General features: G+C 35.1%; 1 protein-coding gene across 1 annotated transcript; it reads right to left on the reverse strand.

Annotated features, from left to right (window-relative positions):
* Positions 1–5,698: 5,698 nt before the first annotated feature.
* Positions 5,699–6,592, reverse strand: LOC141398618 (uncharacterized). The gene is made up of 3 exons (XM_073976100.1): positions 6,452–6,592; positions 5,941–6,393; positions 5,699–5,707 (listed from the first exon to the last, which is right to left on the reverse strand). The coding sequence occupies exons 1-3, from the start codon at positions 6,590–6,592 to the stop codon at positions 5,699–5,701; spliced, it is 603 nt and encodes a 200-aa protein (XP_073832201.1).
* Positions 6,593–14,507: the final 7,915 nt, after the last annotated feature.

Genomic DNA, 14,507 nt, shown 5'->3' on the forward strand with positions numbered 1-14,507 from the left:
TTAAATTCAAAAGCCAATCACTGAAGAATGATAGCAAACAAAATGTCTTATCTTGTTGTATTTATGTCTTTGTTAAATATCAACATTATGCGAAAAATGAACATGTTTTCTATTGAATAATCAAAAATGATTCTAAAATTCCCAAATAGTAACCGATTCTATAGTAACCGATTCATAATATAACCAAAACAAAATACGTTTATGATACTATTTCATTTTAATTTCACATTATAGTGTGGTATATCTATGGCATAAAGAATTGAAGTTAAACATGAGCAACTTCTGACATTAACCCACCACACCCCTATCATGGCGAAGGCGCCCCACCCCCAACATATCTCATAATATGAATATATTGACATTTGTTATTGTTTTTTTCATGCAAATTATTGGTATTTCTAATCTTCAGTAGTTGTATTCTAACGGTATAAAATATGTTTTTGATATCACAAAAGGTAAAGAAGATATCACAAAAAACATCTCCCATAATTATTTTTCGCAATACCCTCAAAACACAAAACCGCGTGCGTCCGCTATCATACTTATGACACAACTGCCAACTTTTAGGAGATGATAGATCTTAATTAAACTCATAATTTTGCCTTTAACGGATTTTTTCTAGCACTTGTATTATTCGAGAAAATCGGCGAAGGCGCCCCATGTTACCATATTCAGTCTATACAGACATAAATTGGCAATTTTTGGTCTTTGTGGTCAAAAAGCTTCTTTGGAAAAATGCTCTAACTGCCGCTTTAATATTGATGACATAGTTTTAGTTTAATGCACTAAAAATACAAAATTTTATAATATCGATTTAGATAGTACGCATACAACCACTTAATGCAGAATTGAGAAATGTTCACGCCTTGGCGAGAAGTAATGTATTATTGTTATGCCATTCATGATGAATAATAATAAGCAAAATAAAGAACACCAAATGATTAGTGCAAAATGACATTAGTTGTAAAATATAAATAAAATGTTTTAGATTGTAAAATAAGTCAAAAAACCTTGGAATTGTCTTTAACATGGCGAAACCACTCACATATTTCTGCTAGAAAAGCATTTGGAATGCTAAAAAAATATAGTTCATTCACTCCTGCTACAGGAAAACAATTTTGATAACACAGTCGAAAAGTCATAACCCTTTTGTATACACAATTTGCTCTGTTCCAGAACCTGCAAGAAGCTACTATTTTTTACTACGATAGCATTTTTTCTTTTATGTTATCGGACAAAATAGTAACAATTAGTAGATTCTTGCAGTTCTGGAACAGACCATTAATTTATACCTGTCCGTGCACTCGATAATTTGTAATAATAGCTGTGTCTTTTTACATGATAATTTGTAATAATTATTACTAATGTTGCAGATTTTGACAGTTGTATAAAGGAAAAGTTGCTGAAAAAAGTGTTTCAGCAACATTTAGTAAATACAAGGACAAACCTATTGTCATTAAAGTTGCCAAAGGCACTATACACCTAAAAAGCAAAGATTTCAAGGAATCTTCATTTCCAAAAAGATGAAATTTCACATCTGTCCCGTGTTTTGCATAGTAAATTGGTAAAAAGTAAGGAAAGGAACAAATACGGGCAATGCCAATAAAAATGTACGGATTGTTGAGTAGAAAAATCTCACTATTTTTTACACGTAGAGCACTTTTTATACCCTATACCACAATGTGGAAAAGGGTATAATAAGTTTGTTTTCCCAAAAATTCATGTAACGCCGCGAAATATTCGTCGTAGACCCCTCATGTGGTATACCAAACTTCATATCTCGACGAGATAAAGCGATTTAGCGATGTGTGTCCGTCCGTCCGTCTGTCCGTCCATTAAAAATTGTAATCAAGCTAGAGGCCGCAATTATGGACCGATTGTCACGAAATTTAGTATGGAGGTCGGGTTTGGACCAGAATAGAACTGATTAGTTTTTGGCGATGATCGTGAAATGTTAAAGGGATGAAATGGACCAAAAACAAAATTTTTGCTCGATTTTGTAGCCGCTCTGTAGGTCGCAATAATAGTCCGATCGGCGCGAAATTTTAAACGTAGTTTTGGTTTGAGATGAAGAAGTAGCGTGCAAGTCAACGGTATGATCGGATAATATTTAGCGGGTTAAATTGATCAAAACTTTTGTGTGAAAATTGGTAAAATTTCTAATGCACATCTTATAACAGCTAGCCCGGAAAGCTAGTGCACAGGGATAGTGGTATAGGGTATCACATGGTCGGCCCCGTCCGACTATAGTCTGTTCTTACTTGTTACTTCTATATTTCATTTAAGTGTTCGGTTTTATCAATTACAATTTAAAAAAGTATTACTATATAACTACCACGTGTGATTTAATCATAGAAAATGATTTATTTTCTTTACTATTCGTTAATCTGGACAATTTGATAATTTGGACACCGTCGAAACCTGTGGTGTATGGATTATCGAGATTATACTGTATATATGGGAATCGATTCTTACCCATAATTCTTACCAAAATAAATAGGGATCGCCCTAGGGCCAATAAAATCTTCTCCAATTTTTATGCGAATTGGTCAATAAATGTGTCCAGTACTTTGGTTTCAAAAATACATGGCCAGACGGACAAGTGTGAATCTATGCAGAACATCAAAAGGAACTATGGGTCTATTTCGTTTCCTTTTGGATGTTGCAAGCTCATTCAATAAGACATAATACCTTTAGGGTATTAAAATATGGTTATCAGTTCAATCATGAATAAAAATTCCGTGCGGAATTTGTTCCCTTTCCTCAATTTCACAATTTGTATACCCTACTCCACTATGTGGGAAGGATATTATAAGTTTGTTTTGCTAAAAATTCATGTGACACCGCGAAATATTCGTAGTTGGCCCCCAATGTGGTATACCAGTTTTCATATCTCGACGAGATAAAGCGATACAGCGATGTGTGTCCGTCCGTCCGTGTGTCCGTCTGTCCATTATAAATTGTAATCAAACTCCAGGCCGCAATTATGGACCGATCGTCACGAAATTTGGTATGGAGGTCAGTTTCACATCAGAATAGATCGCTATTTTAATTGGTGAAGAACGTGTAATATTTAGGGGGTGAAATGGGCCAAAAACAAAATTTTTAATAGTCCAATCGACGGTAAATTTTAAATTAAGTTTGAGTTCATGACAAAGAAGAAGCGTGCAATCTTAGAAGCTGATCAGATAATATTTAGCAGGTTAAATGGACCGAAAGTTTTGTGTGAAAATTGTAAAAAACTTTTATGTACAGCCTGCATCTTTACTCTTGGAAGACGCATTTCAGTCCAGTAAGTGATATTTGGAAGAGGAACTCTTGACCTTTTCATTGATGTAAATTATGTTGAGGTAGGTGGTCAGATGGCAGAGTTACAGCCTAATGTATAAAGGGATCTCACAATGCGAAGTGTATTATAATCACAAAAATGTCGTAGTTATAGTTTAATGTTAACAAAATTTTGCAGGATGTAAGAGTTTAGGTCAATGAAGATACCAATAATTTTGGATGATGATCGAATGGAGTTTAGCGTGTGAAATTGGACATAGTTTTTTTGTGTGAAAAATATTAAAATTCAAGTTTTAGTCCATATTAAAAATTCTGGAGGTATATTTTTGCCAACTAGCTTATATAGACAAAATTAACTATTTATATTTTACTTTCTGCTTATTGTAATAATGCAGCGATTTGGAAACGGAACTGCTCCCTAATATATAGTTGGGTTACTTAGTTTTTGTTGTGTGTAAAAACCTACATTTTTATTTCATGCTACAAAATGTCAATTTCGAACCACCACAGAGAAATTCCACGTTTTTACATTGAAGGAAATCGGAATAATCTAGGTGATGCTGAGGGTCTTTAAATTTCTGTATAATTTTTGATTTTGCTCAAACATAATGTTATACCTCGAAAATTTGGTGCCTCAAGTATAGCGATCCTAATATTTCAAGTAAATAAAACATATTCAGGGGGTTACTCTGTATTGCGATGCGAAAGCAAATGCGATGCGAAAGTTAAATGCGTTAAGAGTACAATTTGGTACTCTGTATCACTAACGCAAACGCTTTCGCAAAATAAATCGAAAATAAGGCAACACTGGCTCCACAAAGTAAATAATAACGAAGAATGAGAAAACGAAATGTCAAAAAAATTGTAAATAAAAACATGTTAAGCCTTTACCTAATTAACTGCGTGTGCGTTCAAAAATACAAAAACAAAATACATGTATTTGTTTTTGTTTTCAATTTAAAATACATGTATTTTGTTTTTGTATTTTTGAACGCACACGCAACACGCAGTTAATTAGGTAAAGGCTTTAAAGAACATTTTTGAGCGGTACGTGTGTTTTTTTAAAACTTTTAAACATTTATTGACAAAAAATAATAATTATGGATTCGGTAGCAATATGGTTTGAGGAAAATGAACATGAAGAACGAATTACAAGAAGAATTTTAAGAGATCGATCAAATTTACTCTCCCTAAGTGACCACGGGTAAGAAAATAGAATCACAAATTATGTGACAAACGTTTTCAAATATTTCATTTTTATAGATTTATACAAAATTTTCGTATTAATAAAGATGCGTTTATGTACATATGTATTAAACGCTATTAAGGACGACCTCGTCATTCCAAATAGATCCACAGCCATTCCAACTCCAATAAAATTTGCCGCTGCTTTGAAATTGCTTGGACAAGGTGGTTATCAACACCAAATCGGCCAAGACCATCTTTTAGGATTATCACAGCAATCTATGTCGCGTTGCTTAAAAGAAGTTTGCGAGGTGATTGGACGAATACTGCGGAAGAGGAAATTGAAATAAAGAGAGGGTTTTTCCATACGTGTGGCATTCCTGGGGTGATTGGGGCCGTTGATGGCACCCATATACAAATGATTCGACCGGCCAGGAACGAACACCTAGGAAATTAAAGCACAGTATGAACACAATGGTGGTATGTATGTTTTTATGTGTGAATGCCGCTTATAAAATATTACATTCCTTTATTTTTTTAGATATGTGATCACCAAATGAGAATTACATTTATAGATTGCCGGTATGGCGGTGCTAGCCATGACTCACATGTTTGGGCCCTTTCCAACGCAAAGCAAAAATTAAAAGAACGTTTCGAAAGAGGAGAAAGGGGATCTAAAAAGCGATTCGGGCTACCCACTGGAACCTTGGCTACTTACTCCATACAGAAACGCGACGGAAAACTCACCCGAGAGCCGTTTTAATAAAAAGTTTTGCAAAGGAAGGTCCATAATTGAGAGAGTGTTTGGTGTTGTGAAAGGCAGATTTCGGTGTCTGTTAGCAGCCAGAGAGTTACATTACGCACCAGAAAGAGTGGTTCAAATAATGAACGTTTGCTCAGTCCTGCACAATATTTGCGTAGATTTTAATTTACAACTGCCAACACACGAAATTGCTGAGTCCGAAAGTCCTAATGAATTTGAAATGGGTGTTTATAGCAATACGAACATCAGCAAGAAACCAATATTGCTAAGGAAATAAGGAATAATATTAGAAACAATTTGATTTAAATAAAATAACTTTTATTAATAAAAACAAAAAAAAAAAAACATAAGGAATTCATTGCAGTGTTAATAACAAATAAAAAACTTATAATGTAAAAAGATAAAGCATCTGAATGGCGATTTTGAGATCTTGGAATTCATAGTCAGTCATAAGTTCTTAAACTAGGTTGCCTTATAGGCATATTATAAAGAAATACATTTGGGAAAATTAAAACTTACTGTAGTAATTAAGGAAAATTGCATATATACATATATCACAATGTTTTACTTAGCCTCAATTCTAAAATTTTCTTTTTTAATTCTAGCTTTTCTATAGAATTTTTTTTGTTTTTGGAGCTTGTTTTTTTTAAATTAAAATTTTTCTTTTTTTCTTCTAATTCAAATATTTTTCGATTGTACCTTACTAATTCTTTCATGGTACAATGGATATAGCCCAAAAGTTTGGTGGATTCTTTGTGAAAAATCCCTTGAGTTTCCACTTGCGTTTTTAAAAGATTATCTCGTTCATTTTGGTTTGACAGCCGTGAACGTTTGGCTGACTGGAAGCTTTCATCCAAGCTACGTCTGGCCGCGGGCGCTGGTTCATTTAAATTCATGTTTTCATCTTGGGACGATCGCAAAACCGCTTCTACAATATCGTTTATTGTTGAGACATCTTGACTGGCATTACTACTTGTGCCAAACCACGTCGATGTTGGCAGTCCGCTGACGGCTTCCTCCATATGCAGAAGGTTTATTATTTGTTCCTCCATGGGTGAAAGCGGGCAATAATTTGAGACACCACCTCCCGTGCTGGAAATACTGACTTTGTTCCTTCGCATCTTAAGCTTTGTATGGGTTTTAAGGTCAGACCAAACCTGTGAATATGTACACATAGTTAGTTTCACATTTTATATAAAGGATATAATACATTACTTTTTTCCAACCAGCGACATCTCTTACAGGAGGTCCATTTGAATTTAGATCATCAGCCAGCTTTGTCCACAAATTATTGGCGCGTTGTTTCGCATTTGCACTCTGCAACTGTCCCTTGGCCAAATCGCTGTGTTGAACCATAAAATCAACCAAGGTTTCGAATTGACTTACTTACATACATGTTTCGCTTCCTTTGCGTTTGCTATGTTGTTGGCGCAAGCTATTTGTGTTTAACGAACGAGTTTGACATACGCTTTCGTATTACAGAGTGCGGTGATGCCAGATTTGCGAAAACTAGATGCGAAAGGAGATGCGAAAACGAATAACAGAGTACCAATTACTCGATTCGCTACAATTTTTCTTACGCATCGCAATACAGAGTAACCCCCCAGATATATAAACTATAATGATTACGACTTTCACACATAAAACAACTCATTCCTAAGTCCTTAGTCCTTAATCTGGCAGAAAAGGTCATTCCATTTCTTATTATGTATCATGTCCTACACCACAATGTCTTGAGTCCATTATGTTTGTTTTACCAAAAAAAAAACATGTAACACCTCGAAATATTGGTTCCAGACACACATTTGGTGGTACCGATCTTGATATAATTTGTGTAGAATGCACAATTTAGCTCTTGTACCTTCAAGTAATAATAATGTACAAAATGCTATGTATACATATATGACCGGAAGGCAGCAACAAGTCGCAATCATGAAAAAGAAATTTTTAGCGGAGATATTTTTCTTCCATCCGACAGAAATTGGTTCCACTTGTTTTATATGCCCGTATGTTCATTATAAATTGATATGAATCTTCAGTAGGCAATCATATACCAGTCGTCAAAAAATTTCGCATGGAATTCGGGACCTTATGACAAGGACGAACCCTACTTTTAGATATTGCTTGCTCGATTGGACAATAAATGTGGTCTTTAGAGCGATTTCTTTAAAATTTGTATGGGGCCAAAGGCGAATTTGTATAGGACCAAAGGCGAATTTTCACAAAATCATGAAAACAGTTTACCAGTTCTTTGTAGTGGCTAAACAAGTAATCCTACAAAAAATTTTGAAAATGGGGTCACATCTTAATATTAGCTATATAAAGGGCCCATGGAAACTTTGAAGTCCCAGTGGCACGTGTAACATATTCCGATTGAGCTTAAACGTTGGCAATCTTAATTTTGTACAAAACTAAACATATTAGGAGGGTGCCGAATAAAAAAATCCGACATCGATTTTTTAAAACCACTCTAATGTACACATTAAACAGACCGATTATGGGCGGTATAACCCTAACTCGTTGCACGGAAGAAATGCCTGCATCAATACTAAAATATCTGTAAGAATCAACTCGAACTACTTGGGGAATAGGGTCTACAGATATCTGCGTTGTTATGGCGGACAAGGCAGTAGGAATGCCAGCGGATGAGCCCATATAGGTCAACGGTGCGGCCACAGACTTCCAAGAAGTGTACGCTCGTGCTTAGACGTTGTTGAGTGCCAGGCTATCTAAGCTCTTCCTTGTGCTTACAAGCAAAAATGAAATCCTGACGAATTTTGTCACCAAAACATGAAAGAAAGAACCGAAAGAAATTTAATTCTACCAGGAGGTCACAGGCATATGCCAAATCCTCCCGCAACGGCAGCAAGCTCCACGTGTCTGGGAGGGAGCACTTCATGTTCAGATAGTGATTCAGAAACCACTAGAGGCCCTGCTCCTCAAGGAGTTAAGCGGAAAAGAAGAAGAACACATTAAATAACTCTACCTCGGCAGTACCACACTTTTCTGCTACCTCCATACATTCCATGTATGGGTCATTGGAGGCAAGCTCAAGCGTGATAGGTCTGTACTGGGCAGACTGGTGTATTAGGAAGGCAATTCCTCCTACTTCCCTTCTTGTGCGATACTGATAGGAGTTTTTAAAGTGAATTGTCCATTATCAAAGGAAGTATGAAGTTGTCCCCGAAAACAACTGTACTTTGTACTGGTGATATAGCCCATATTCTAACATCCTTATCTATGTTTGGAACAAATATTGCAATGAACAAAGTCTTGACCAAATGCGAACATTTTTTAAATTTTGTGGGAGAGGTACCCGAAGGAATGAATTGATAATTCCCATACTCAAAATTAAATTAATTTCGATGAAAATATTAGAATGTCCGAAATATGGATCCAATTGGTTACTCCTTTCAAGCTGGATGGACTCGACCCCAAATTGTCGGAAACTGATTTATTTTACACATATGTGGATTCCAAACCCATTTATCGTATCAAACCTAGAGATGGGTGCGTGCCTAAAAAAATAGGCACGAACACGGACCAACATTCTTATGCACAAACACGGCGTTTTTCGAGAAGGCACGAACACGCACTACTCACGGCACGACACGCGCCCACCTCTAATCAAACCCCCTTATATGCTCTTGTTAGCCTAAAGGCTGAAGGTATATAAGGCATTAACTACTTTGTGGCGAAATTGTTTGAGCTTTAGAGGGAGCGGTGCCCGAAGGAGTGGAGCGATGTCCACCTTCGATCTTTGTCTAAGATTTGTAGAAATATTACCATATGCACAGTTTGGACCAATACAGTATCGGGTTTAAAAGCTGACTGGCGAACCAGTCACTATCGTAAGGGTTTCTAACAGCATTCTGTCCAGTTTCTCAGAAAGTATAGACTTTCCTCGGAAAATTTTGTATAGTCGTAATGGGGGCCGCGAGTACAAGTTGTTGCAAAAAAATCAAAACTATTCGAGAGCAGCACTTTTCCCAAAATTTTGTGTGGGAGATCCTCGAAGGTGTCAGGTAGAAATATTGCAACCAAATCGGTTAATACCTTCGATAACCCTCGAAGGGCACCATTTTTGTGAAAAAATATTGAACTTTGTGTGGGAGGTACCCGAGGGGGTGGACTTATATGACCCATCGACGAACATGATGTAAGTTTGGACAAAGTATTACGCATAAATTTTCTGAACGGATTTTGCCCAAACATACTTGGGGTGTAAAACCATTATTTCGAGAGGGCACATTTTGGTCGTATGAAAGTGTATATACATACATACATACGTACATATGTACTCTCGTTAGCCTAAAGGATGGGATTATAAAAAACAAGTTTTGGCATATAATGAAAGTCGCCACAGGACACGTGTTAACAAAAAATAATAAAAAGGTTAGAATTGAGGGGTGCTATTAAAAAATCTAAAAAAAGACTGTAACAAACGTTACATTGTTTTTAACCTTTTTATACATTTCCTTTATAAAACATAAAAAAATTCAATTTTTTTTATAAAAAAAGTCTCAAAACCGGATCCTATCCCAAAAATATAATTGAAATAAATGTAATTGTAACAGAAAAAAAACTAGTTTCTGGAACACATTTGAAATGTCGAATGACGGTGAGAACAATAAAATCTACATAAAAAATGTGGCATAACGAATGTTTGATGATAAAAAACGTGTGTATGTGCCAAGGCAGGGGTAAAACAACAAAAAGGATAAAAGGCTGCGCAAGCGCTCATCTCAAATGTGGCAGAGATTTTATGAAATTTACCCAAAAATGTTATGTTTTAATTTTTGACATCCTTTCTTTTTTGTAATATCCTAGATGCAAGGATGAGAAAAAAAACTCATTTGCATACTGAGGATACAAAGAATCTTCAGTTTGTCAGAAAAAATGTGGCACTCACATTTTTTTCTCACGTTAACAAAAAAAACGACACAAAGCTTTGGGGTGAAGTAAAGTCATTGAAAAAAAGAAGCATTTGCATGTCCTTATGTCTAAGGACAAGACATAAATTTTCAACACATTAGACAAATCAACAAAAAACCAACACCCAAAGCATCAAAAAACGACCCTGAAAATTGAAATTAAAAATCCGGTTTTTGCTTCATTTTTTATGCAAGAAGAAATTCAAGCTTCTTTAAGGACAAAGGAAAAAAACGAATCCTTTCAGTTCGTGGCAACAAAAAACAATAGTCATAGAAATTGGGGTGAATCGTAATAATCAAATTCATAATGAGAAATGTGATTAAAACGGTCAATTGGGTAGTTAGGGAGAAAGAGGGAAAGGAAGCTCTTTGAAAAGTGGTGGAATGTTGCGCATCATGAATTCAATTCCGTTTTGGGATAGTTCCATCTGGCTAGTTGCTTTTTCTTTTTTCAGGAAAAAGGGTTAAATTTTAACTTTTTTCTATAACACATGCTTTATATCTGTGCATCCTGCCTTGGAAATAAAAAATGTTTTTTTTCTATCTCTGGGGTGTCCTTGACAAAGATCCTGGCAACTGATTTGCATACATGGTGCGTTGATCACAATGAGTTTGGTATTTGGTTGTTGTTGTTGCTCGTTCCTTCCGTTGTGCATCCGTGTGTCTCTAATCCTGTAAATGTCTATTGTTACCCTTTGCGCGTCTGTATGCCTGATTGTAACTTTAATTTAAAAAGGGTATGGAAATTATAAATAATCATTGTATTTTTCCAAAAAAAAGCGGCGTGGAAAACTGTAACTTTTGGAAAAATTCAATTAAATTTTAGATTTATATCAAAAAAAGATACCCTTAACGGAAAACATAAAGATTATCATACAGCAGCCTAATTTTTTATAAAAAAATCTAATTGAAAACTAATGTCACATTTGTCACATTGTATGTATATATGTAATTTCCCAAATCCATCCATCCCTAATCAGAAATTTAGATGGAGAGATACTAACTAAACTTGCACTTATTAAAACTCAATATCGTGAAATAAAAATTGAATTGAATAATTCGTAAATATAATACGTAAAATCAGCATCAACGTAGCAAAGCCTCGTACTTATCGTGGCCCACTTTTATTTCAAGTGGACAAGGAAGTCCGTCTTGCACTCAGAAAGTCTGCGGTTCATTCCCAACTAGAACATCAAAAATTTCGGCGGTGGCGATTCCCTCAGAGTAATGTTGGCTTACACTTCCTGAGTATTTCAGTCATGAAAAAATTCTCTAAAGTGGCATAGTAAGACACGCCGTTCGGACTCGGCAAAAAAGTAGGTCTTATATCAGAGATCCAATATGAATCGGCGTGTACTCATTGATATGACAGAAGTCTCCCTTTCATTAAGTCTGGTGACTTACAGTGAAATTTAGCGGAAAGCATTTTAATTTTTTTTTTTGTGTGATGTTTTTTGGGCTTAAAAAAAATACGAACAAAAATTAACCAACAACAGGTCAACAATAAATACCAAGGAAAACATTTTTGTCTTTGACGCCATTCTTCTAGAATAATGTTTTGTATGACAATTTTGGCCAAAATTCACATGAAATACGACCTTAACGCTAAAATGCGTTTTTAATTTTGTACGTTTCTGGACTATAGGTAAGTTATAGAATTTTGGTGTATTTTAGGAACTATAGTAAAAATTGATGGCGAACAAATTTGTAGAATATTTTGATCTGATACAATCACATTTTATAGAAGAAGGGACAAAAAGACCCCTTTAATGAAAAACCAGCGACCCAAAAAAACATAAGAACCCAAGGTTAGGTCAAAATCCATTCATTATTAGAGTTTTGGCCCGGTTTTTCGTAAAATTTGACACTGTGCGTCGGGTTAATAACCCAACCCTATAAAAATTTTACTACACGCAGAAAAATTTATGTTAGAAATATGTTTGGATCCAAACAAATATATGTTTGGGACCGGTTGCAAACAAATTATATGTTGGTACGACCAAAAATAAGCTTAAAACACGCATGTCGGCACACAAGTCCGACATTAAGCTAAGGAATTCAAATGTAACACAAAAAACAGCGCTTGCAGAACACTGCAAACATCATAATCACATACCCAACATCGATGGAGTGAGAGTGTTACAAGCAGAGAGTCATTACAACAAAAGACTTACACTTGAGATGCTCCACATAAACAGCTTACCAACAACAAAACGAATAAACAGCAAAACAGACACCGACAATACAGCATACTGTTACAGATACCTAACACAGAAAAACGATCGAGCAATTCGTAAATAATAATCAGTGCAATACTAAATTTTGACGATGGTAGACATACTACGCTAGTTTTTAAGTTTGCTTTATTATTATTTACACGTAAGATTTATTTATATTTTTTCTGTGATTATACATTTTTATTTATTTTTTTGTAATTATACAATTTTATTTATTTGTAACAAATGCTGTGATATAGATTATAAGTCGTACAATGTTTTTATTTGTAGATCAATACTCCCTGAAGATGGAATTTAATTAATTCCGAAATATTGGAAAAATCATTAAAGAATAAAGAAAACATCAAGACCTCAAGCTCGAACAAAAATGTGTATTTATTAAGAAATTCGAAAGGTCGATAAAATCAAGAAACATTTAGTTTCCACCCAAACATAAAATTGTTTGCACCCAAACATATATTTGTTTCCACCCAAACATATATTTGTTTGCAGACCCAAACATTTATTATGTTTGGGACTGTTGCAAACATATATATGTTTGCTGCAAAATATGTTTGGGACATATGTTAGAGAGGCCGATTTTTTTTGCGTGTATGAAATAACAAAGACTTCGGAGTCGAGCCATTTTTGGTCAGACTCCGACTCCGACTCCAGTCCAATTTTTTTCTCGACTCCGACTCCGACTCCAACTCCGGAGTCGATTCCGAAAATAGATAAAATAAAATTCACAACTTAAATTACAGTCATCTCAGTTTGAACTTTCAAGATACATTACATTGGGAGGATACCAAAACATAGACCTATATTGTTCGTTTTTTTTTCGTTGACAATACGGAATACAAAGTAACAAGCACTTCAGCATACTTCACACTTCAGAATATGTAGCAAAACCCTTCTAAGAAACTGCAATCGGACGGTATCGGTACAAGGGTTCTCTACCTAAACACCGACATACGAGTATATTTACAATTTTCCGAATTATGTACCCAATGAGACTCGAAATGCCAAATTACCATAATTACTGAACGGTAACACTCTTTGTAATTTTTTGAAAATTAACGATATTTTAACACCGCAACGTGATAGAAGACCAATGTAGCGTAGTGCCCCTTAACAAACACTTTCGTGGTTAAGGTTACTTGAAACCTTTATGTCAAAAGGGATCATTTTCTTCAAACCGTTAAGAATTTTGATTTACACTTGTAGGCCTTTGCCAACATAACTCTTTATCTTCAAGGACAATATCTCGGATTCTTGTCCGTCCATAGTTATTTTTTACGTATTGCACGTATCGGGCCGTGCCGTTATACTAAATCGTAAACCTATACCGGCAATTTCACATCTCTATGCTTTATAAAGTTCCCGACGAATATTTTGATGTGTTTCAAACGTAACGACAAGTTAGTATCTTATGGTGGAAAGCGTCTTTTGTCTACCACCTCAAAAAGAATACAAGTAAAACCAACGTTTAGTATGGCTAAGCCGAACTGACAATCGGGAATGATTAAGTAGTTCTAGAAATTCATATATCCACCATCCTATAGAGGTAATGCTCATAATTTAACGTCAATTTGTTAAATATTTTTCATTCCTCAGCATAAATATATTAACAAATTTATCCCAGATGCATGACTTAATCGAAAAATCATTTGATCTCTTCTCATCGAAGAACAACAGGATAGCATAGGAATATCTCCTTAAATAGAGAGAGAAATGATTAAGTAGGTTTACTTATAGATAACCACACACTATTCTATTATAAAAAAGCAGACTTCTTTATAAAAGACGCATGATTCTTCAAAAGAGCGAATATGTCGTTTGAAAAATAGCAGGAACATCGTCTTTAAGAAGATTCTAACTTTTCTCATACAAATTCAGCAAGAAGTCTAGTAGGTCTTTCGTATGATTTCGCTTAAAGCACTACAATGTCTTTCATAGAAGTAAAACAGGTTCTTTCACAGCAGACATAAACGACTTCTAATAATAAACAACAAGAGAAGACCAGTTAGTCTTCTATAAAATGGCCTGTGAATCTTCTAAAAGATCTTCCCTAAGTATATTTGGAACATGCAAACATTATTCCAATCAATTGACCCAAAA

The sequence above is a fragment of the Musca autumnalis genome, unplaced genomic scaffold, assembly GCF_047663935.1.
Source record: "Musca autumnalis isolate F117 unplaced genomic scaffold, ASM4766393v1 scaffold_1, whole genome shotgun sequence".
In the NCBI taxonomy this organism is placed as follows: Eukaryota; Metazoa; Arthropoda; class Insecta; order Diptera; family Muscidae; genus Musca; species Musca autumnalis.

What these genes read in the sequence shown, in the direction of transcription:
- LOC141398618 (XM_073976100.1), bottom strand. Translation starts at nt 6,592, where the DNA reads ATGGTTCAACACAGCGATTTGGCCAAGGGACAGTTGCAGAGTGCAAAT. An exon ending in ATGTCGCTGGTTGGAAAAAA is followed by an intron (nt 6,394 to 6,451) that starts GTAATGTATTAT and finishes ACATATTCACAG; the next exon opens with GTTTGGTCTGACCTTAAAAC.